Raw genomic sequence first — 25,830 nt, 5'->3', positions numbered from 1 at the left:
GTGGTGTTGCCTGAGCTCATTACTATTCATGAGCTCGCCCAGTTGCGCTGGGTAAAGGATGCTGATAGCCAGGCTCTCATTGGCTAGCTGTTAGCCAATCAGAGTCAAGCAGCTTAGCTCGTTGAATATTAATGAGAACTGGCACAAATCCAGCTGAGTCTTCCTGCAGGCTTTCTGTACCACGCTAGAATGGCTTGAAACAAGGTAACCAAGGCATTTCTTCCACAAAAAATGTTACAGAGTCCATGGTAGAACTTCAGACATTACCACAAAGTAATGAAATACGTGTGGCAGGGCATCTTTAAGGGCTATGAGATGCAGCTCTTGTCTTAGGTGACAAATGCACGAGACATTTCAAAACTAGCAACATTGTGATGAGGAGCGTGAAAAGGGGAATTTAACATAGACTGTGCAGGTGAAAATTTCACACAGAGAAAAATGTGTTTTGTGTGTTTAGTGCTCTTTGTGGAGTAAAAAAAAAAAAAAAAAAGGAAAATAACACTTTGGATGAGCCTTCACTCAGCCAAACCTCCACTTCACAATCGTGACAGTGCTGTTTCTTTCCGGTTGGCAATGCTTCATCATCTGCTGTTGGTTTAGACATGGCTTTGTAGGCGTTTCGGTCAATCGAACCAGGGCGACTTGTTAGAAATGGCTCAGTGATACCTGCAGGGCGGCACTGGGCATTCCATTGTAAATACAGTATATAATAAATACAGTCTAGTTGACTATATATGGCACAAGGGATCAGTGCAAATAAAAACAGCAACCTTTCTCCAAAACCTTCACCTCTTCTTGACTGTCCCACCCGTGGAGGGGGGGGTGGACTGCCTGAGCTCTGGGTTAGAATATACGAGGAGACCAAACAAAAAATAAATTAATTAAACCAGCCACTTTTCCAAACTAACCTTTCCAACATACTGTGAGCTCTCTGAAAACATGTGAAAGGATTACACAGGAAAGTTATAACCCCTATTCTCATCAATGTGATTGGTACCACACACTCCCCACGCGCACACACACACGCCTGCTATTCTCTTAAAGAGATCGACGCACACACCAACGCACAAGTATGAACTTCAGGCCACTTCCGTAGGCTACGGAGAAAGCTCTGCGTGGGAGCCTCCGCAGAAATCATAAAAATCACGTTTAAGGGCCAATTGCAATTGAGGGATTAAGATTAAGAAACTGGGCTGCAGAAAACAATACAGAACCTAAGATGAGAGAGAAGCCTCCACATCACATGGTGTTTGGGCTGGGTCATGCACGAGCGGAGGCCGGCCCCGGGGGCCTTGGCGAGTCGTGGGGGGTGGGGCTCTCTGTCTCCGAGGCGCTGGACTCTTCGTCGTCGTCGTCGTCCGTCTGCTCGGCGCTGTGGTACAGCATGAGGGCCTGGGTCTTATGGGTGATGGTGATGGTGCAGGGACCCTGGGCCCACGGCTCCCCGTCTACCTGCATGGGCATCTTGGAGCTCTTGAGAACCAGCTGGGGAGGGAGAGATAACGTCAATAGGAGATAAACGCTTCTCTTGTCAATAATGGCGGCAGTGGCGTTTACCTCCACTATCTGGTGCTCACTGCTCGATGGTGTTTTAAGCCCCCAACGTCTCCTTCCAGGCAGCGCTGCCTGGAAGGAGACGTTGGGGGCTTAAAACACCGATAAACGTGCCCACTGTTGTTTCTGTTCTCTAGCTACGACCCCGGTCCGACTTCAGCCATCTTTTTCCTGTTGCTGTTATCCACCTGAATTTACCTCCTTGTGTAATATTTCAAATTGCTTTATAGTCTAAAAACAGAGAATGGTCAGCTGCAAGGCTGCAATTTCCGTTAGGGATTGGTGATTGATTTCCGTTATGATTTGCAGAAAATGACCACAGAAAAAAAAAAAAACAAATTTGCCGTTGTCACATATCTCTTGCAATTCAAATCAACTGACGTCATGGTGATTCGGTTTATTATCTATTTTTGTCTGGCCTCTTTCTTTGAGTCAGCAACTTTTACTATCAAAAGAGCCATTTTTGGCCATAAAAAATAAAAATAAAAAAAATCTTTCTGGAGCCGCAAAACATATTTCAGCCTTATAATAAAAAGGTAACAGCCTATTAAGTCTAAATTAGCCAATCAATATTACTGATATGTCTAAATGAGCATTTATTATTATGGGGATGTTTGTGGCCAGTTTTATGGCCCTGCCTTTTGACCAGGTGATCTCATTCTTAAAAGTACATTTGTTCTGCAGCAGTTCCGAAATATATATATATATATATATATATATATATATATATATATATATATATATATATATATATATATATATATATATATATATATATATATATATATCACTCACTCACTCACTCTCAGCCAGATACTTGTAAATAGGGAATGTAACAATCACTTTAGGCCTACATCAATGATAAATGAAAACTAAAATGTTTAAAAATAAGCGCTATTCATTTCCATATCTTTTTTTCAAATCCACAGGGAGCCACTGGAGCGGGGCTAGCCCGCAGGTTGCAGACCCCTGGGTCAGGCCATTAGTAACACAGAAACTAACTCAGCAATTCCAATTTTAAATGCCATCATTATGGAAGGCTTAGAGACCAATTCCATCCAAACGTGTTATTTGCTAATCTGATATAACAACAAATGCAAGAAATATTTTTCTTCTTTTCTTTTTTGCGTAAAGCTTTAGTGCGGGGCGCCCAGGTGAAGCGGCGCGGGTTCGACTCCGCCCAGCGGCCCTCTGCTGCGTGTCGTTCCCCCTCTCTTTCCCCTTTCACGTCTTATGTCTTTTTTTCATGTCTTATGGCTGTCCTATATAGATAAAGGCCTAGAATGCCCCAAAAGTCTTCTTTAAAAAAAATTGATATTAATGAACGTCCGTTGCATTCAAGCCGTTGCCAAATGAGTTGCTACAAAGCTAATTAGGCTGCCCTCGCCAACTCCCGCTGCCTCAACAGAACCAGATCCATTCTCAAAGACACTGGCCACCCTGCTCACCACCTGTTCAACCGGTTTCCCTCTGGCAGGCGCTATAGGTCAATGAAAGCACGCACCCCCAGACTAACAAACAGCTTTTTCCCCTGGGCCATACCTTCACTGAACAAACAATAATTCTGTGCAATAAATGGCCATTTCCCACCCCAACCCATCTCCCATCCCCCTGTCATGACCAACCACACTATCTCTGGACATTATCTCATCTGTGAACTTTCTTCTTATGCTGAAACCTGCTGCTATCTTATACAGCATCTCACAAAAGTGAGTACACCCCTCACATTTTAGTAAATATTTCATTATATCTTTTAATGGGACAACACTGAAGAAATTACACTTTGCTACAATGTAAAGTATTAAGTGTACAGCTTGTATAAAAGTGTAAATGTGCTGTCCCCTCAAAATAACTCAACACACAGCCATTAATGTCTAAACCGCTGGCAACAAAAGTTAGTACACCCCTATGTTAAATTCCCATAGAGGCAGGCAGATTTTTATTTTTAAAGGCCAGGTATTTCATGGATCCAGGATACTATGCATCCTGATAAAGTTCCCTTGGCCTTTGGAATTAAAATAGCCCCACATCATCACATACCCTTCACCATACCTAGAGATTGGCATGGGGTACTTTCCATAAAATCATCTCTCGATGCAAATCTAAGCAGCTATTAGGCTAACCGACATAAAACCATGCCAATCTCTAGGTATGGTGAAGGGTATGTGATGATGTTTTAATTCCAAAGGCCAAGGGAACTTCATCAGGATGCATAGTATCCTGGATCCATGAAATACCTGGCCTTTAAAAATAAAAATCTGCCTGCCTCTATGGGAATTTAACATAGGGGTGTACTCACTTTTGTTGCCAGTGGTTTAGACATTAATGGCTGTGTGTTGAGTTATTTTGAGGGGACAGCACATTTACACTGTTATACAAGCTGTACACTTAATACTTTACATTGTAGCAAAGTGTAATTTCTTCAGTGTTGTCCCATTAAAAGATATAATGAAATACTTACTAAAATGTGAGGGGTGTACTCTTTCTTTTTTCTCTTTTGTGAGATACTGTAGTATGTGTGCGGGAGGGTGTGTGTTGTCTGGGAGGGATGGGAGGGTGTCAGTCAATTGCCTGTATCCCAAAATACATGTGCTGTATATGTGAGTGGGTGACTGTGTGTGGGAGAGAGAAAAGAGAGAGTGAAATGTATGTAGGGGATAGGGGAGGGGTGTTTGTTTGTTACATATTTTATTAATTATTTATCTTTTTAGAAGCACTGATCTGGAGCGGCACCTTGAATTTCGTTGTTTTAATACACTGTATTCATGAAATAAAAAGCTTGATTTGAGCTTAATTTGATTTAATTAAGACTCAGCTCCACACAACTCTCTCTGTATTTCTCAGTATGGCTATGTTCAGAAGATTGTGTCGTCCGGGGGGCAGTGTGCGATCATGGAAGGCTTGTATCATGTGTGGACATGCCGACAGTTTTGTCGTCATTGGGGCGCGACAGAAACTACGCACTACAGCTTTAAGCCTTGACTTTGTGTTTCCCCCACCTGCAACATCAAACTTACACCCTTGGTTACCAGCAATGTTTTTCATAACCTTGTACACAACTATGTACTGTATTCAAATAATATTCAAATTCTTTTTCCCCTGTTGTGTGTCCTATTGTTGTCACAGTCAGGCTGCAGTGGCAACACAAACCCCATTGTTTCTGAAGGGTTAAAGAGCAGAATAAGGAAACAAGACTAAAGATCTGAGCACATGCAAGAGCCGAGTAGCAAAAGCTTAATCGGATTAGTTTCAAATTAGATTCTCAAGTAGTGTGACGAGACAAATGGCAGTGAAAACTAATTTGACTCCCTCATTAGAGCTGGGCGATACGGAGAAAATCAAATATCCCGACATTTTTGACCAAATGCCTCGATATCGATATTGTGGCGATATTGTAGGGTTGACTATTGGTGCTTTCACAAAATATGCACACAATGAGATTTTTGATAAATAATCAGTTATTTTGATATAATAACTATGTGGGTAAAGGCTAATAATAGAACAGCTAGAACAGTCTGGTGTGTTTGGAAAACGACATCACTCTACTGTAATGCAGCCTTTAAAACCAGGAAAAGACAACACGTGTCATATCAGGATATTACGATATCCAAAATTTAAGACGATATCTAGCCTCATATATCGATATCAATATAATATCAATATATTGCCCAGCCCTAGCCCTCATTGTGTTCCTCCATACCCTCTTATTGAGGTAAACCAGAAGCACTGTGGCAGGACCGCGTGTGCGTGTGTGTGTGTGTGTGTGTGTGTGTGCGCGTGTGTGTGTGTGTGTTTGTGTGCATAGGAGTAGATTTCAGGGGGGATGCAGGGGATTTGTCCCTCATAATATTTAGAAGAAGTAGATTTGTCCCCCTCAGAAGGTAAAAATAATCAGGGGACTCAAAACGTACAGAAAACAAGAACTGTGTTTAACGTTACTTGTGCTACTTTGGGGGGGTGGGGGGGTTAAAGAACACAACAGGAGCGTGAAAACTAAAGATGTGGTTTCATATCTTCTATGTAGCTTTACACTTTGGAGCTTATAGCTTTAACAAGGTCTCACTCTCTAACAGAGTTGTTGTTGAGATGTACATGATTCCTAAAAAAAAAAAAACATCTGGAAATACATGTGATGTTTTGAATATGCAGAAGGTTTTTGAACAATACAGGAGAACAATAATTTCCTTTAACATAAATAAATGACCCAAATGTTAAAACCACACCTACGCCTGTGTGTGTGTGTGTGTGTGTGTGTGTGTGTGTGTGTGTGTGTGTGTGTGTGTGTGTGTGTGTGTGTGTGATGGCCTCACCCTGACAGTGTGGGCCTGTCCCAGCCGTACAGGATTGGCCAGCTTGACCTGGATCTGAGCACAGTGGAAGGAGCCGAACACACCCACCACCTCTAGCAGACCATCATCCAACCTGCAGGGGGAGACGGGAATTCCCCGTTAGTTGCCATGGTTTCCCGGCGCACTTGCTATAAACCCTTCAGTAAGGATACCACAGCATAAACAATAACTAGGGATGAATTCGGCTGACTTTTGATGGGCATTTGACATTTTCGGTGACGTATTAACTGAGGCTCACAGCAGGGCTGCGCGACACGTGATAACGTGGTTGAATATCGCAATAACGATATTATACTTGCGGATGCTGTGAGAAAATCTGGTATAAAAACGGTGGTACTTTATGACAATATAGGTGTGATTTTAAACATAATATCTGGGACTGTACATTGCAAGCTATATGGGTTTTATAGTTTATGATAAAAGGGAGAAATGTTGCATTTCTCTCTCTCTCAACAGGGTTTCGCAAAGTCAAATTTAAGACCTTTATGAATGAAATTTAAGACCTATGTTACGACATCAAAGTACAACGAAATGCAGAGTCACAAAAGTACTTGCAAAGTAAATAAATGTATTCAATTTGAATACAAGCGACAGAGTAATAATGAGATGTACATATAAGGCGTTATATTTGGACTAGCGAAAGAAAGAACTATAACAGAATAAAAAAAATAAAAATTATTTTGATGAGCATTAGAGGTAGCATTACATGGCTGTAGGAAAATTAAGACCTGTTTAAAAATTATATAAGACCTAGAACACAATACATCAGCGAATTTAACCCTTGTGTTGTCTTCCAGTTGACCATGCAGTTGTTGTCCTTCTGGTTCAAAATTAACACTTTTTTTTACATTTTTGACACACTTTGATGTTTTTGTCCCTTTTTTAAAGCACTTTTTTCAATGTTTTTGTCCCTTTTTTTTTTCCACGTTTTCGATGCTATTTTTCACTAACGCCAACTTATTACCATTAGTTTTACACGTATTTTTGAAATACATGGTCAATACATTTCATTTATAGGAAATTATACCCAATTTTGAAATGATGAATGATTTTGATTAATATTAGAGGAACCTATGTTGATGGATAATCACAGACCTGTATCTCAAACTTTAGTCAGGTTTTAAATCCATTTCAATTTTTTTCAAATGATTGAATATTGAATACCCAAATTTCAATGAAAGTACTGATCAAGTACTTGCAATTGTACTTAATGTTTTGGGTAATTAAGTTAAAAAGAAGCCCATATTTCTCTTATAGAAGTTTTTAAGAACGGGTCAAATTTGACCCGAGGACAACACAAGGGCTAAAGGTGCTCTAAGCAATGTCACACGTTTTTAGGCTACAAAAGTTTTTGTCACATACAGCAAACATCTCCTCACTATCCGCTAGCTGTCTGTCCCCTGAACACACTGTAAAAAAAAACGTGGTCTCTGTAGACAGCCCAGGCTCCACAAACGGCAACTAAAACAAACTGGCCAACCTGCACCAAACATAAGAAACAGTGTTCCAGCCAATGGCCGACAAGAAGGATTTTGGGGTGGGGGTTGGGGGGGGGGGGGGGGGTTAGTGTGTGGAAGGGAGGGGGAGGGGACGGGATGAGGAGGTTCCGTTTTGTTTGAAAATACTTCCAACGTCAACAAGAAGAGACATCACCCAGCATCGCTTAGAGCACCTTTAAGACTTTTTAAAAGGCCTAAAATTGACTTTTTTTAGACTTTTTAAGATCCCGCAGAAACCCTGCTGAAGCACACAGCTTTGATGTCAGAATCCCAAGGCTGGCCAAGTGTGGGGCAGAGGGGAGGCCCGTTTGGGAGACGGCGCATCTCCTGTATGGGATTGTGTGAGGGACGGATAAAGTGCCGATTTAGCTGAAGTTTTCAGATAGGGGTAGACGAGTGGGAACAGATCCGGAGCAGGGGTAATTGCAAACTCAGCTGAAATGCGAACTAAAGGGTGCACTGTCAGCAGAAATTGGTTTCTCTAAAAAAAAAAATATATAAAAAAAAAAAAGGTAAAATGGGCAGTCTCAAAAATAAACACACCCAATGAGGAAAAATTTGACTCCTTAGCAACAGGTCCTAAAAAAAAAATCACTGATTGGAAGAATATTAAAACATAGGTGGGTTTCCTCCGAGGAAGGGCCTCATGCGGGAGATATAAGCCGAGAGAGGACTAAGAAATGGCCAGTAGGTCTCCAAACACAACACGATACATAAACAGATATATGTACTTCTGCCTTCCTGCTGCTTTCAGTACACTGCCGCAAAACAAATTGCTTGTTGAATTAAAGAAAACTGAAAGGAAATTATGACATTACATTTTTTTATTGAGAATATTTAAACTGAACACAAAAGGCATGAATACAATTAAGAATGATAGTTACTTTTTAAAGTGCAGTTTCCTACTGATACTCTCCTTCGTGTAACTCAAAAAAATCCCTCTTGTCGCGTAAGTTGACATTGTGATGACGATTTAAAAAAAAAAAAAAAAAAATACACATTGTTCAGCCCTAGCAGGTCTTACCGTGTGGGGGGGCAGGGTTCATCCCCCATTCCCTCCCAGAGTCTGCAGCCTCCGCCCCAGTAGCCAATGTTACAAACTATGATGCCCTCCAGACTGGGCAGCGCCACCCTCTCTCCATCCAACTCCAACTGCAGTAGGGACACGCACACACACGCACACACAGACGGACGGACAGACAGACAGACAGACACACACACAGGCACAAACACACAGGCACACACACTTAGTTCATGCAGGGCGCGGAAGCCATGCAGCCGCTGAGTGAATTATCATTTCTATTAGTCCCACACACACAGCCATTCTCACATCAAGGCGGTCCATTTAAATATGACTTACTGATCCCTGCCAGCCTAATGCGGCTTCTCTCATCGCTGCTGCTGTCAAAGCTTTGCCTCCACCTTCCTAGTGCAGAGTCCTAACATGACTCAAAAGGTTAAAATGGTTTTCAATGTCTTGCTTTGGGCCCACTCTTGTATACCCATTGGGGGGGGGGGGGGTTTCCACATCGCGCTCCCTGTTTCAGCTTAGCATGCTGCTTGGCTAATCCAGGGAGCATCGTAAAGAGCGGAGCCATCAGCGCCAAGCTTAACTGTATTTCCATGGGTTGCAATAAATCTCTGACAGGAGTGTTCTTGACTGAACAGAAACATAAAAGTGACAAACTGTGGTTTTATGGGGAGTGGTTGATGTAGGTCAACTCCCCTAGATTTATTCTCCGGATATTTCATTCAAAATACAACATTATGGAGAAGGGATGAACAAATTACATATACAGGTTGAGGTGAATGTCCATTCCAGAAAAGTAAAATCCAGAAGTGGATATTTTTTTCCCCCCCATCAACCACAAAAGGTCTTTTTTTTGTCACAGGGAAGGCCTGACAGAATATGAAAACTCCCTAACACTATTGTGCCATTTTCATCACTGTTGTTAGCATGCGAATCAAACAAGAAGAAAGTCCCATTCATAGTGACAGCTTGGTAAGAGGCATAAAATAATTTAGGCCATAAATCCGTGATTTTTAGCAAGGAATGTTCCAAATGGGGCTGATTCGGTTTGATTCTCTCGATGAAGTACACAGGTGAAGAAGAAGAATCAACATGAAGCTTCATCACATGCACACAGCTACTGTACCTCAATCCTCTTATCCAGATCCTTACATTCCTGCACTAAACAATCTTTGGTGCCATACAGGAAATATACAGTCTGGGGAAACAAACAAACAGAGAAGGAAGCATTACTATAAAAAGGCACATTATTTCTCTGATGCTTCGGACAATGAGGAAGCCAGCCTATTCGGAGGCAATGCCTTTGTATCAATATGCTAATTCTAATTCAGTAAACGTCTGCACGTTAATTATGTATCTCTGACCTTGTTGATGATGCGGCTGGAGAAGAAGGAGGGCGTTTTCTCGCGGTGTGCGTGGAAGTTGAGCGCCATCAGAGCATCAGGCCCAACAGAGAAGTAGTTGTTCATGGACAGAACCTGAGGAGGACACGCAGGATATAAATATACTGTATGTATGTCTTATGTACTGCTGAGCGTCAGTGGGCCTGTAGTCTATATCCACGACGTTCCCCTTCTGGGATTGCTCCGTTGCCACAGGACATTCCGCCGGATGTCACTCTTTTCGGCTGGATGTTCGGTACCTTCCGCTTCCTTTGTGTTGGAATTTTAAACTCCGGTGGATTTGTGAGGACTATGGTTAACTGCTCCTCAGATCTCTGCAGGGTAAATCCAGACAGCTAGCTAGACTATCTGTCCAATCGGGAGTTTTCTGTTGCACGACTAAAACAACTTTTGAACGTACACATGTTCCACCAAAACAAGTTCCTTCCTGAGGCTACTGCTACGGAACCGTGGCTCTGCCCGGTGCATAGCGCCGCTCAAGGCGATTCTGATTGGTTTAAAGAAATGCCAATAAACCAGAACACATTTTTCTCCCATCCCGGAATGCTGTGTGGACTAGCCAGACCCTCCTCCGCAGCGCTGTGGAGGAAGGTCTGGCAAAGCGAGACTAGTAGGCCTGAATCATAACACATCCGCAGGTAAAGAGAAGACTGAAGAATTCAAAACAAGAGGTCAAACTCGGGCGCCCGGATAGCTCAGTTGGTAGAGGGGGCGCCCATATATAGAGGTTTACTCCTCGACGCAGCGACTCCGACCTGTGGCCCTTTGCTGCATGTCATTCCTCTCTCTCTCTCCCCTTTCATGTCTTCAGCTGTCCTGTCAATAAAGTCCTAAAAATGCCCCAAAAATAATATAAAAAAAGAGGTCAAACTCACCTTTGGTTTACGAAAGTAGAGGCCTTTTGAAGCCACCTGTACCTTCCATCTGAAAAAAATTAGTATGCAGGAAATAAGCAGGAACAACAGAAAGACAAACAGGGCGATAGCTAGGATTTTAGAAATACAGATGGACATGAAAACAATTCTGGTGGAGAAATACTGAATCCTTTTTTTAATTATGTATTGTTGCCTCATAAAAGGTAGTCAAATTTGAATCTATTGGGTCTAAAATGACTTCCCACTAGTCCGTCAAAATCTCAATTTCCCAGGAAGAAATGGAGAGAATATGACCTCAGTTTCCAGAATTAGATAAACAAGCATAAAACAAAAGTTCCTTCAACATTAAGACTTTTAGAGACTTTTAATGCCAACAATCTCATCACAAAAACACAGTACTTTTGTAAGACTCATAAAACTATGTATAAGCTGATGAATTGAATGATACTGTGGAACACTTTTTTTCCAAAGTAGGGCTGCAACTAACAATTGTTTTCATTGCTGATTCAATGTGTCAACTGCTGTTGTCATTGACGATTTTCATCGATTCGTTGTTTGGTGTATAAAATGTCATAAATTGGTGAAAAATGTTTTTTAAAGCCCAAGATTACGTTTAAGGTTTTCTTTTGTCCACAACTCTGAGACAAATCAGTTTTCTGTCATAGAGGAGTGAAGAAACTAGGAAATATTCACATTTAAGATGCTGGAAAGGATTTCTTTGACTTTTTTACATTTAAAAAAAAAAAAAAAAAAAACTCAAACAGATTAATCGATTATCTAAATGGTTGGCAATTAATGTAATAGTTGACAACTAATCGGTTAAAGGGATACTTCACCGATTAGCATTAAAGTGCCCATATTATGAAAAAAAATCACTTTTTCTGGGATTTGGGGTGTTATGTTGTGTCTCTGGTGCTTCCACACACATACAAACTTTGAAAAAAATCCATCCATGCTGTTTAGAGTGAGATACGGTTTCTGAATGTGTCCTGCCTTCAGTCTCTGGGTGAGCTGTTCAAAATCGGCACGGCTTGTGATGTCACAAGCCGAAACGAGCAGGCTAACCGCAACCATTAGCTCGTAGCGTTAGCATGCTAACGCTACCTCGTTCTCAATAGCAAAGCACTGCTACAACACACAAGTTCACCATAATCTACAAAAGAACTACTTACATGTGCGCCCTCATTTAGAAGTCTCCCAGCTAATCCTGCCTTGTAACTGACCGAAGTTGTAGAAACAGCCTTTCTTTTACTGTCTATGGAGCTAGCTAGCTGACATGATGTACAGCTGAGCTACTGGGCATGTGCAGTGCAATCAAAGATAGTACAGAAGAAGAAGAAGAAAAGAGGTCTCACTCTGTAGCTAAAACAGAGACCAGCTGAAGGTGTCGCTCGATGCCGCTAGCCCGGGGAAGGGGACATCGAAAGCGGTGTGCGAGAAAGCAGAAACGCGGAACGAGGGCAGGAGTTCGAGCTAGGTGGAAAGCTAACGCTAGCCGGCCACCTGTCCCATCCATCCTGCTTGCAAATGTCAAACAAATTGGACTACATCCTACTTCAACGAAACTCCCAACGCGAGTTCAGAGACTGCTGTGTTTCTGTTTTTGTGGAAACATGGCTGAACAACAGTGTACCGGACTCCTCTATCCAGCTACCAGGCCTGCTAGCCTTCAGAGCAGATAGAGATGCTGCTCTGTAGGGTAAGACTCGTGGAGGTGGGCTGTGTTAACACGGACTGGTGCAGAAATGGGGTGCTTATATCCAACTACTGCTCACCGCCGGTGGAGTTTGTGACTGTTAAATGCCGACCATTCTACATTCCACGCAAATTCACGGCTGTGTTTATACTCGGTGTTTACATCCCACCAAGCGCTAATGCTTCCAATGCGTTAGCTGAACTTTACGGAGCCTATAATGTGTGTGCACTAAATGTAGCCTGTCAAACGTGCCCCACCTGTCCATTTTGACCACCTCGGCATCGAGGATGTTACGGAGAACCTGTTCCACAGGGATCTCCCCAGCATAGCCAGCACCCCAGCCTAAAGTGTTGGACAGGTCATTTCCTGTCCCCAGAGGCAGGATGGTCACCCTTGGCATAAACTGGTCCTGGCCCTGACACAGGAGAGTATAAGAGCAGCAGGTATGTGTTATTAACTCGGCACAGAGAAGAGGTGGTACACACAGGTGGATAAAGAAATGCCACATTGCAGCACTTGAAATAAATTGTAATAAAAAAAATAAAAATGCATTCTCATTGCTCAGAGACAGTCCCATCTGACCTTCAGCTTCATAGTATCGATGGCATCCAGCACCCAGCCCACTGTGCCGTCGCCCCCACACACCAGCACCCGGACACTGCCGGGGGGCAGCAGGGTGCACAGCTGGAGGGCTTTGGAGGGAGTCAGCTCAGACAGGTCAAACACCTGAAGGAGAGGAGGGAGATAAGACAGGTTTAAATCATGTTTTGTGCAGAAATTGAAAAGGTCCCATATTGTAAAAAAGTGAGAATTCCATCTACTTTTTGATTATAAAGCAGGTTGATGTGTTATATACAGTAACTACTCAATGCTCAATCCACAAAAAATGCACACAGCCTGTATTGAAAAAACTGTGCCTTTAAACGGGCCGTCAGGACTTCTGTACGGTTGTGATGTCACAACGATACTATTCATAGGTAGAAAGTGCCGCTACAGTGCTGTTACAGTCATTACCCGGCTGCAATGACAGTGCAGAGATTCAGAGAGCACAGATGCAGAAGACCCGGAAACACTGAGCAATCAGAGCAGAGGACAGGAGGGGGGCTTAAAAAGACAGGCACTCAAACTGAGTTTTTTTTTTTTTAACATTTAAGCATGTAAACATGTTCTAGTAGAAACCCAAAAACACAAGTATGAACCTGAAAATTAGCATTATATGGGACCTTTTAACCTTGAGTCATCCCCAGGCTTTTATAAAAAGGATAACAAAAAGGGAGAGTTAAAAGGATGATTTAGGCTAACTGAGTGAGAAACTCCAGCCTAACCTGCACAGGATTCAGAACGGTGCGAAATTCTCCCAGCAGAACCTTCCCCATGTTGTTACCGCTACGCGTGTTAGCCAAGACTAACACTGGAGTCCAGCCACTGCCACAGGAAGATGCCAGCTACACACACACACACACACACACACAGTTAAAAAAAAAAAAACAGCTCTGGGACACCACAGTATGAGCACACTGTATGTGCAGCACCTTGCTGTACTCTTCCGGTTGCCTACGGCGGAGCTTGTTGACACGGTAGAGGTAGTGAGGAGGGATGATGAGGTTGTGGAACTCGCCCAGCTCACACTGGTCTCCATCCGTCAGGCTGTCCATGCAGTCATCGTGCACTGTGGTCTGACACCACACACACCTGAAGGTAAAGGGACACAAACCGTTTAGAAAGGCAAGGAAATTCGCACAAAAAGCAGTTCCTGCTGAAGGAAGCAAACCCCTGAATCTTCACTAGCTGCAGGGGTGCTGGTCTGTCTCTGACCTCTGAAACTGGCATTAGGATTAGCCGAGTTATTTATCTGACAATGTGAGATTATGCCAGCTCATGCCCTAGCAATGCCAGAGATGAGCAGCAGTCCATTAGAGGAAATTAAAGACAGATTAAAATGACATGTTGTTGCACCCCATTATGGTATGACAGCCTTTTAGTGTGTAGGTAATCATCTATTCGACAGACTATGCCCCACACACACACACACACACACACACACACACACACACACACACACACACACCTGAAGTCGCAGAGCTTCGGCTGGGTCCCACACTGCTGTTTGCACACTGCACAGTAGCTGGCGAGGGGGACATTTCCGCGGACCCAGCGATGCTCCATGGCTCCGTCAGGGCTACAAGGGGCCATGATCTCCTTGCACTGCAGGCTGCGGTCGGCCCGGCGTAGGCACTGCTCGTCGGCGCACACGCCGCAGCAGTCGCAGAAAGCCCCTTGGAGGATGTGCTGGTTACACACGCAGCAGTAGGTGGGCTTGTTGAACAGGTCTGTGTAGTGCCAGCCGTGCTTGCTTTTGCGAAAGAAATCCTTCATGTGCGTTTTCCGCTTGGAGCGCTGGGCGCTGCACCACAGTGTGATGATGACCGGGACGACGACGGCCAGAGAGGTCCAGAACAGCAGCGTCCACTCCTCCCGGGAGCCGCAGTCGTCGTGCACCTCTTCCCCCTCCTTGTACATCGCTGCTGGACGGTGGCGACGGGTGATGCTAAATGAGCGGAAATGAGTAAAGAGCAGAGCTATGTAAACAACAATGGGTGTTGACGGGACGCACGCGACCTTTTCCCCGCGACACGCATGTTCACAGACACCAACAGAACGCCACCACTTTCAATCTTAACATTCAGATGTAGAACGAACGAGTTCTAAACAAGAAGACTGCGATGTGACGTTGAGCCAATGAGCTACCTCGCTACCTTAGCTTTATCAGAGAGTATTTAAACGCCAAGATGATTCACTTCACCAACAGGGAAAACGCACATTTTTGAGTGAAGGGGATCTTTAAGTAAACATAGGCTACACTTAGTACATTTACTTCCACCAGTGGTACAATGGCCAAGTGCACTTACCTTCTCAAAGGTATTTAGCACTTAACATGGCCAGTGCCGCTGCTAATGACAAATGCTTTGCAGATAAGCCTTTATGTGTTAATGAATTATATCAGGCACAGACACAATACAGAAACTGTACTCTTTAGCAATTGTAGTAGAACAAAATGAAGGCCGAAAAACTTAAAGTTGCTATATTCTTTCTACTTAACGTCAAATAAGTCTCTCTACGGAAAAAAAATAAAATCTGGAGCGAATGTGAGACATGTTATTTCCCGTTTGCCTCATAATATATAAGCGAACACGGAAAGTAACACAAGTTACATCTCACCTTTTCTATCATCTCTGATTCTGAGGCGCAGACTGCTGCTACACAGCACGCATGCGTCGTGCGCTGCATCGTGAGTACATGGCGTGTCAGATAATCACATTGAGTGAACAAAAGCTTTCTGTGCCCCAGGAATTAGTCAATGAAATATTATCATTAAAGTGCGCACTCTACGAGAGACGCATGCGCAATGCACACGGGGAGGGGGGAGGGGGGGAGGTGCTGCAAAAAGCGGAAACTGAAACAATGACGCACTATGACGTCTTCCCTCGGACGACACTGGCAGTGCTCCAAATCCATCATAGGAATAAATACATAAATAAAACATAAACAACATTGTAGGGTGATACTTAGACATGCAAGTTATTAAACACAGTAACAAGAACATTATTAAAAATAAATGAGTTGATATTTTTGAAATGAGATAAAACCTTAATGATCCTAGAGAATAAGAAAATAATACCACAAACAATAACAGCCATGATGTTGAATGGGATAAACAAAGCAAATTGGCGGACTGATACATGAGATATATCATATGCTAATTCAACTGTTTTACCCTGTTGCCTCCAGGTCCCATGAATCCCAGTGCAACAGTATAGATAGATAGATAGATAGATAGATAGATAGATAGATAGATAGATAGATAGATAGATAGATAGATAGATAGATAGATAGATAGATTTCCCATTTGATATAGCATATAGTGTATCGTTGACCGCCTACTCCTACCTATTATCCTTCATTTGTAAATATGACATAGCCTATTCTCAAAAAGTAGTTCAACAGTTCCCTGCTAAAACAGGTAAACCACCCTGAAACATGATGTAAGGGATAATCTAGAGCGAGCCAGTCATTATTGCGAATTAGATACCCAGGAGGGGTCTTGAATCAGCCTGAAGAAATTCAATTCGCAATAATGACCCGCTTGCGCTACATTATAACAGCCTTGTTGTATACTTGATTCTGATTTGTCATGGCATTCTTCGGTCTGTTATTTCTGTATAACAGGCCGTCATTAAGTATAACAGACCGTTGCCATGGACGGAATTCTAATAGACGAATTCTAATGAATCGATAAAACTGTAGGCTATATAATAGGCTATACCTGACCATTTCACTTGGCAGCTTTAGGTCTTCCTAGAACTAAAGCGAGCTTTTGATACTGTTAATCACAAAGTTCTTTTATCTAAATTAACATGTTTTAATTTCTCTGAGCAAGCTCTCAACTGGATAAAATCATACCTGTCCAGTAGAAAGCAATGTGTTTGTATTAATGACTCAAAGTCCCCACTCTGTGAATGTCCAGTAGGGGTCCCCCAAGGCTCCATACTTGGTCCAATCCTGTTTACACTAAATGATCTGCCAGAGGCATGTAAAAATGTTGATGTCCAGATGTATGCAGACGATGCTGTAATCTATACACATGCTAAGAACTACCAAGAGATAGCATCCACACTTACATCTGCAATGGCTCACATTGAGTCATGTCTCTACCTAAACACCAAAAAAACTGTTTGTATGGCGTTTACCAAACAAAACATGAAGGTGTCACATTCTAATGTGTTCCTTAGAGGACAGGAGCTTGATATTGTTAATGAATTCAAGTATCTAGGAGTCATATATGACTCCACCCTAACATTCAAAAGTCATGTAAAAAAAGGTGGCAAATAAAGTTAAATTCAATTTGCAGAATTTTAAACAAGTTAGGCCATTTCTTGACACCAAAGCTGCCAAGTTGTTCTTATATACTACGATCTTTTCACATAATGAGTATTGTTTTACAAACTGGTCATTAACTAGCATAACTACTCTTAAAAGCATTGAATCTCTATTTAAGAAAGCCATAAAAACGTTTAATTAAAAAGGCATTGTCATTTCACCATTGCGATATGTTAGAGAGACATACATTTTTAAGCTTTGAAAATTTCAAGTATGCTTGTTTGGTATATAAAAGCCGCTGCATGGCTTTTTTCAAAGACTTGAAAGCGGAGGTAGTACACGGGCCTCTGTAAAAGGGGACTGTGTGATACCATTTAGACGCACCACTTCTGGACAAATATTGTCAATAACAGGAGGTAAACTCTGGAATAGCTTGCCCCTCCCAAACAGAGAGCGTTCTACATTCAACACCTTTAAAACACACTTAAAACAGTGGCTCCTAGAAAACCAGAGATGCACTCACTTTTAACTGTCACACATTTCATCACCCATACACTTTCACTGTTAAATTGAGTGTAGTATATAGGTGGATGAATAATGTCTTTGTCATTGTTTTATTTGTTTGTTTTGTCAATGTATATGTCACCATTATGTGTACCTTTTAATTTATAGTGAATGAGTGCTGGCTGTCTCTGTGTTAGTCCTATGTTATCTGCCTAGGGACTGCAGATGAAAAGTAGTTATTTTTACTAATTCTGGCATATTTACATGGTGTTTCTATACAACAATGTTCATAAATATGCATATATCAAATGCATCCCTATCAAATAAACTAATAAAATAAAAAACAACTCACCACTTATTGAAATGGTTCAAACAGCCTCAAAAGCATCTCCCATCACATGGCTGTGTTTGCATCGCCATCTAGTGGCCATCCTCCCACCTGCCTTATTAGACCGTACACAGTAGTGCTTTCTTGCTCCACATTCGTTTTGCAACTTTAGACCAGCGGTAGAAGAAGTATTTAGATCCTTTACTTAAGTAAGTGCTAATACCACACTGTAAAAATACACTGTTACAAGTAAAAAGTCCTGCATTGAATATATTACTGAAGTAAAAGTATGTACTGTAAGTATCATCAGTACATCAAATGTAAATGTAAAAGTACTCAATGCAGAAAAATCCTCCCATTTTAGAAACTGGAAACGATCCGAACAGTTCTGTCAATCAACTAAGTGTTTAATGGTCTAATCATTACAGCTGGACTTGTAGGCCGTTATATTGTTGGGTTGTTTATCTTATAATAAAACACTGTATTTTAAAAACTACATGTGTTTTGTGTGCAAAAATCTTAATCTGTAAACTAAACTAAAGCTGTAAGATTAATGTGGAGTAAAAAAAAGTACAATCTTTCTCTTTTTTTTCATGTTTTTTTATGACTTTTCTTCTCTCTTCATTTAATTGTTACTTTTTTCTGTCCCTTTTTTATAGACTGTGTTTATTTATGTTTTTATTTTCTATATGCTACCTTTCGTTGAATTATTTTAGTGAACCCAACATGCCAAACCCCTTGAGGGGTTACTGTTTTTCCTTTGCATGTGTTTTTTTTTTTTTTTACTTATTTTGTCGTATAATGTACTGTACACTGTAGTTTTTTTTACATAAATAAATCAAATCAAAAATGTAGTGGAGTAGAAGTAGACAGTGGCATGAAAAGAAAAGTCAAGTAAAGTACAAGAACCTCAAATTTGTACTTAAGTACAGTACTTGAGTAAATGTACTTAGTGACATTCCACCACTGCTTTAGAGCTGTAATACGACGAGATGAGAATTATACTTACGTGCAAGCAAATGTATTATCACTAATTATTTATCTGAAATGTCTCCTCAGTAACATGAGCAGGTATGGGACAGTTTGCGGGTGACGTGCAAAAGGAGGCGGAGGAGGCGGATGATAACACCCCCCCCTCCCACCCCCCTCTGGTCGGGACCTCAGAGCAGAGAAGGTTCAGGCAGGAAAAAGGTGAAGAAGATGAAGAAGCTGGTGGTGTTTTTGCTGTGCCTGGTCCTGCTGACCATCTACACAGGTAAGAAACTCTCAGGGATTTACCCGAGGAGAGCAGGAGCCTCTCACAATGAATTATGGGGGTGACATTTGAATCCAAAAAATACCATTATCTCCTGCAGCAGTGAGTAAGTCAGTGGATTCCAGGTCAGTTGAGTAAAATGAATAATGTGACAGAATAATGATGATCTCATTAGGGAAAGTCTTGCGTGAATTTAGTGCATCCTTCTTTTGTCGCATGACTATACATTTAGAGGCTGTATCAAGAAAGGGAATTTTTTTTTTTATGATGGGTTTTGCACAAGTGCATTTCCATGTACAATTGATTTCATTTCAGTATGCATTCTTTTTTTGAACACAAAGTGAAATTGCACAAAGCTTGCACAATTACTGATTTCTGAAAATCAAATCTTCCCTAATGAGATGGCTAGAGAATGTGAGGGTTTTTTTTTGCCACGTCGCTGTGAGGGGCCCAGGCAGCAGCAGCAGCAGCAACAGCAGCAGCTCTGGCCTTGTGTTGATAGAGCTGGGTTGATCCAGCTTCCTCTGGCAGGAGAGGGAGAGAGAGCCAGTCGAGCTGCCTGCTGGGGTCACGTGCTGCCTGGCTCCCCGGGGACTGAGGAGGATGAATGGGCACTTTGTTACCTTCTGCCTCCCAATATACACGCCTGGGTTAGAGAGGCCAGGGTGTGTGTGTGTGTGTGTGTGTGTGTGTGTGTGTGTGTGTGTGTGTGTGTGTGTGTGTGTGTGTGTGTGTGTGTCTCTACAGCTCCCTTGGGGCTTGGGCGTTGGGGGAATGAGCAGCCTCACATGGACTAGCTAAACAGATCGGGTCAGCCACAGCTCACTAGCAGCAGATAGTGGTGAGAGGTTTATTCATGGGTCTGAACACAGCTTCCAGTGAGAGGAATGTTATCCTGATTAGCCAATATACCAAGCCACGAAGCAAACAGCTGTTACGTTCAGAGAGAAAAAAAAACTAAATAACTCAGGCGGAGGTTGAACTCAGAGCAGTCTTAACTCCAGAGTCTCTCTGGAAACTGCGAACCAACACAAACACACACACACACACACACACACACACACACACACACACACACACACACACACACACACACACACACACACACACACACGCACGCACACATACACAGACACACACACACACACACACACACACACACACAGACACACACACAACTCTCAACAAAATTCAAAACTACTTCTACCCACACTTCTAAAGCTTACTAATTAACATGTTTGTCACACACACACACACACTCACGCACGCACACACGCACGCACGCACGCACACACACACACACACACACACACACACACACACACACACACACACGACTCAACAAAATTCAAAAATACTTCTACCCACACCTCTAAAGCTCACTAATTAACATGTTTGTTACACACACACACACACACACACACACACACACACACACACACACACACACACATACACACACACACACACACACACACACACACACACCCACCAGGGGCATCAGAGTGGGGGGGAAAGGGGACTGAGTACCCAGGGCCCTCATGTGAGGAGGACCCAAAAAGATGCTGGAATGACTAGCTGTGGATGTGGGGAGGGGCCCATAGAAAATGCCTTTCTACAGGGCCAGAATTTTGTGCTATGCCCCTGACACACACACACACACACACACACACACACACACACACACACACACACACACACACACACACACACACACACACACATATCTATGTCAATCTATATCAACTTTATTGAATCTTTTCTTTTCCAACGCCAGTAGAAGAATTGGATGTGTGTATCACACGACATACAAGTAAACATTTGATCTCTTTGCTGTCATGCTCTCATGTCTCCCTCTTCCTCAGATGCCAACCCTATCATCAAGGAGAGCTTCGCAAAGCAGCTGCTCCGCAGCAAGAGGCAGGAACGGCCAATGAAGGCCGGCCACCCTGATGAGCCAATGAGGGTACGGTTTACTCAGAGCAAAGAGCACACAGTCAACATACAAGACGGAGATCCACTTCAATATTGACCATGCTGAGTTCTACTTTTAACCTTCCTTATGAGCACTATATAAACAACACATTCTAACACACTGTAATGCAGCTGTACGGCATTATAAGGACTTAAGCTTTAAAATAAAGTGTTACTGCATTGGGAGTGTGGTTTGCACAAGATATATCTTTACACACTTCATCAGTTTATTTGTAGAAACATAATATTTTATAAACGTATTCTTCATGAATTTGCTTAATACATGCAAAATCAAAATCCAGTCAACAAAGAGGCGAGCAGCACCACAAAACACAAATCCAAAAGACAATTTAAAAAAAAAAAAAAAAAAAAATATTATATATATTATAATACTATTAATGAATGAATGAACAAATAAAAAAAAATACAAATAGTACAAAAAAAATTGAAGTCGTCAGAGATTTTGTGGAGAAAAGTAAGCTATATAACTGCATAATCTATAATTTTCATTTTAATTTGAAATCAATCACGAGTACATTACTGTATATGACACAGTCATTGTGGAATAATAGGGAATTTTGTCTGAGCACATTCAGGGTTATTAGGTAATTTACACTAATGATGTCATCTAGTCATTACTTCCTATCTGAAAAAATAGAGCCTTGTTGAGTTGCTATAGAAAATATTCACCCCAAAACTTAATATATCTATTCAAAAAAACAGTTTTTGAATAGATATATCACAAATCTGTCTGAATCAGCTAATGAAAGATCTTCAGCCTTTTGTCCCTGTACTTGTAATCTCACTGAAGCAGCATTATCTATAAAGTCATTTCTCTCTCCATGTGCATCATTGTACGAGTCCAGGCAGGTTTCCCTCTGTTTAAGCTCTACTCATCTCTGTAATTTCACTCTGTGCTGTCAGGTGCTGTGTATAGTGCTGTTGTGGTCTAATGCAAAACTCAAACATTTGGTTTTATTTGTGCAAATGTGGGGGTGCTAAACAGTCCTACGAGTCGTTGTTTTTTTTTAAACGTGTATTTATTGAGTTGTTGTACATTTGACAGACAAAAAACAGTACAAGATAGATAGATAGATAGATAGATAGATAGATAGATAGATTTTTATTGATCCCAAAAAATGGGAAATAACGATGTTGCAGCAGCAAAATATCAGACACACAGCACACATACAGAGTAAACATTAAATAATAGGAAACAATATACATGAAATAATAATAGAATACTACACGAGCAATATTTAAAATATATACAATTTGGAAATAAAATGTACAACTGTTTCAATAGATATAGATAAACTTAATGTGCAAGTTGGGGAGTAAATATGTACAACTGTTTCACTAGTAATGATAGGCTGTAGATAAACCTATTGTGCAAGGTTGTGCAAGGTGCATTCAGTGCAGTTGTGATGTCTATGAGTCTTATCTCACATTCAGTGATGAAGTGTTAAAAAGTTTAATTGCCTGTGGTAGGAATGATTTCCTGTAGCGGTTTCGTGCGACATTATTACAAGGCACATAGCATAAAACAGAAAAGAGACCAAGGATCAAATGTAGTAGCTGTAGTACCCACAGTCATAAATCTGTACTTTCATAGGTGTATACTTACACGAAAAACATACATCAGTGTAACACCATAAAGTACAGATGGCACACTACAGGTATTAGGAGTATGATATCTTATTTGGACAAAGAAATAAAAAAAAAATAAAACACTGCTCAGTCCAGCTAGTTAATTCCAAATTTTCCAAAACTTGTCAAGCCTATTTTTTTTTTGTTGTGTAACTTATCTTTTCCAGTCCTACAGTTATCAGCTTTCTTGTTTCTTTCAATTTTCATTTTCTTCTGCCCACCCCCCCTCCAATGCAGGAGCATCTGCTCCACATGCAGGTTCTGGATCAGAGGGCCCAGGAGACCAACCTGGAGCACTGGCTGAACCCCCACTGCTACCCTCGCTGTGACAGGAACTACGGACACCCGGTCTGATCACGGTGATGAAAGGAGGTCCCCACCAGGTCTCTATACTTTCACTTTAAAACCCCAAATGCATTCTGTGTGCACGCAGCAATGCTGTGTGCACACACACACACACACACACACACACACACACACACACACACACACTCACACTCACACACACACACACACACACACACACACACACACACACACACACACACACACACACACACAGCTCAGATTTGACTAACAAGACACCAACATAGGATATAATCAGGGCTCAAAATGAGCACCATAAATGCAAGTGGCTGGTAGATTTGCTTCACTCACCAGCTCAAAACAACAACAATGGCAATCAATTAAGTGACTGGTGACAAAAAATCGGTAAAACATTCACTAGCCATTTGGCTGGTGGATGAAAAAGTTCATTTTTGGACCCTGGATATAAGCATTTTCCCACACACATTTAGAATGATCCATTCAGCACTAATGTGGCCTTTTTCATATTTCAAAAGAACAAATAAGCAATTCAAGGCCATCATCTACAGCTCAATCTCTCTATTGCCTTATCCTCATTTGCATACCGAATCACTTGTTTCTATGTTGGTCATTTCTCACTGCTGTGTTCTATCTCTTCCTGTTTTTTTCTGATTTTATCGCGACTGTTTTGCACATGCAGGAAACCTCAGAATGTTGTAAAACAGTTGCCAAGTCAGGCTCACATCACGTACTGTAATACTTTAAACACAGTCAGTTATCTTGTTTAGACTCTTTACACGTCAAACTGGTTTCAAGTAAACAGTAATTCACTGTTGTTGGGCTATTGTTTGGACTAGAGCCACATCAGCTTGCCACCAAAAACAAATCAACATGTGTCTCACATTTCTAAGCTTTCTGTTTGCATTTATAGAAAGAGGAAAAGACCAGAGTAGGGCGAGGGGGGTGGGGGTGGGGGGGGGGGGAGGTGAGATCTCAACCTATCTAGCGAAAACGTTTGTTTTAACAACATTTTGAGCATCAAATGCTGATCATTTCCTGCATTCTGAATTCTTTATTGTTTGCAACAATGTGTGCCTTTTCTGAATGCAAATGTCTTTATTCATGTAAATATTATTATTATTATTATTATTATTAATGAATTAATCTGCTGTATTGTTCAAAACGTTCTGCAGATTCAAAACCTTACACGTGTTTCGGGATGTTTTTTATTTATTTATTTATTTATTTTAGGAATTATGCACATCTTAAAACAAATATTTGCTGGCCACAGCATTTAAACTCTATGACTTCATTACTCATGACGTCCAGCCAGTTTTGATTATTGTGTGTGTGTGTGTGTGTGTGTGTGTGTTTTTTGGAGGGGCCCCCCCCTCCAAAAAAAAAATTACGCCTGTGGTAAAATGTGCTGCTGTATGATTCACACACAATGTTTGACATCACCTGAGCATTTTACAATTTTTAAACTGTTCTTTGCCTTTTCTTCGCTTCCCAGTAAAGGACCAGAGGTGACAACACAGACTCAACAATGAAAACTCTTGAAGAATAAAAAGATGGACTCACTCTCTCTCTCTCTCTCTCTCTCTCTCTCTCTCTCTCTCTCTCTCTCTCTCTCTCTCTCTCTCTCTTTCTCTCTCCTGAAACATGACCATGTAAAGAATAAATGGCCGTGCATATAATCTTGTAGCCTGTTAACAGCTGTGTAGTTTGCTGTTTTCAGTAGTTTATACCCCCCCCCCCCCCCCCGAATTGTTGTATCACGCACCATCACAGAGTGACATGTTTTAATAGTGAGTAGCCTACTTTATCAAAAATAAATCAAAGTGCATGCACCCATGGTTGTGTTCTTTCTTGTTCTTTCTTTCTTGGACTTAGCGCATCAGATGATCTAAACGTGGAGCGTATGACGGTAATGCGTTCAAGGGTCATTTGTTTGGTTTTTTTCACCCTGGACCCTATATTCCTGTATTTGTGTGTGTAAGTGACTTATTGGCAGCGACAACATTTTTTTTCTCAATATAATTGTTTTTACCACGTCTGTGACTCACTAAAAGGATTCAGGCACAGTAGGGAAAAAATAATAGCCTAATAATAATTTCGTTTAGGTTATATCATTTCTGAACAAAAAAGACGGCCTTTGTTTATGGGTAAATATGTAGCCTAGTCCTGTGCATAAGGGTATACGCTGTACCGAAGCTTATGACACCCATACACGGGACCTAATGTGTGTCATGGATAAACAGGGCATGTGTCGCGTGTGCAAAGAGCAGCAAAAAGTAGATCCGTCAGGCTGCACACTCAGGAGAAATAGGCCGGTGGAAGAAAATAGCCTAGCCTACTCTGAAATATGTAGCTATTTTAAAAGCCCATCTGCAAACTAGCTTATGCTATAAATGCTGCGGCATTGGTTCCATGTAGCCTAATATATTGTCCCTATAGAAATAAACATTAAACGAATACAGAAAATTGTCGCTTGTATAGGCTACTGAAATTATATAAATGCAATATAAA

At 41.5% G+C, this 25,830-nt stretch overlaps 2 protein-coding genes and 1 long non-coding RNA gene across 6 annotated transcripts; 2 read left to right on the top strand and 1 right to left on the bottom strand.

The window, feature by feature from the left end:
- Window positions 1-1,030: 1,030 nt before the first annotated feature.
- Window positions 1,031-14,993, bottom strand: dgke (diacylglycerol kinase, epsilon). Its single transcript, XM_031284519.2, has 11 exons — window positions 14,475-14,993; window positions 13,939-14,098; window positions 13,732-13,851; window positions 12,989-13,132; window positions 12,664-12,821; window positions 10,711-10,759; window positions 9,797-9,910; window positions 9,559-9,630; window positions 8,427-8,554; window positions 5,865-5,976; window positions 1,031-1,485 (listed from the first exon to the last, which is right to left on the bottom strand). Exons 1-11 carry the CDS (start codon window positions 14,924-14,926, stop codon window positions 1,261-1,263), a joined length of 1,734 nt encoding a protein of 577 aa, XP_031140379.1. The 5' UTR covers window positions 14,927-14,993; the 3' UTR covers window positions 1,031-1,260.
- LOC116039612 lies at window positions 12,752-13,261 on the top strand. The gene is made up of 2 exons (XR_004102465.1): window positions 12,752-12,849; window positions 12,972-13,261. It is a non-coding gene; the product is annotated as an uncharacterized LOC116039612 (long non-coding RNA).
- A 4,215-nt stretch (window positions 14,994-19,208) lies between the features above and the next one.
- On the top strand, window positions 19,209-25,152 carry c4h17orf67 (chromosome 4 C17orf67 homolog). 4 transcript variants are annotated; one of them, XM_031284526.2, is made up of 4 exons: window positions 19,209-19,371; window positions 21,237-21,337; window positions 23,233-23,354; window positions 24,815-25,152. In XM_031284526.2, exons 1-3 carry the CDS (start codon window positions 19,236-19,238, stop codon window positions 23,347-23,349), a joined length of 354 nt encoding a protein of 117 aa, XP_031140386.2. In that variant the 5' UTR covers window positions 19,209-19,235; the 3' UTR covers window positions 23,350-23,354; window positions 24,815-25,152. The 4 variants fall into 4 exon arrangements, with proteins under 4 accessions (XP_031140386.2, XP_031140387.2, XP_035856236.1 ...); XM_031284527.2 differs by having other exon boundaries at window positions 23,233-23,357; XM_036000343.1 differs by having other exon boundaries at window positions 23,233-23,367.
- The last annotated feature ends 678 nt before the right edge of the window (window positions 25,153-25,830 follow it).

The sequence above is a fragment of the Sander lucioperca genome, chromosome 4 (assembly GCF_008315115.2).
Source record: "Sander lucioperca isolate FBNREF2018 chromosome 4, SLUC_FBN_1.2, whole genome shotgun sequence".
NCBI lineage: Eukaryota > Metazoa > Chordata > Actinopteri > Perciformes > Percidae > Sander > Sander lucioperca.
Note: the sequence above shows the minus strand (reverse complement) of the source record. Positions and strands in the feature narration are given on the sequence as shown.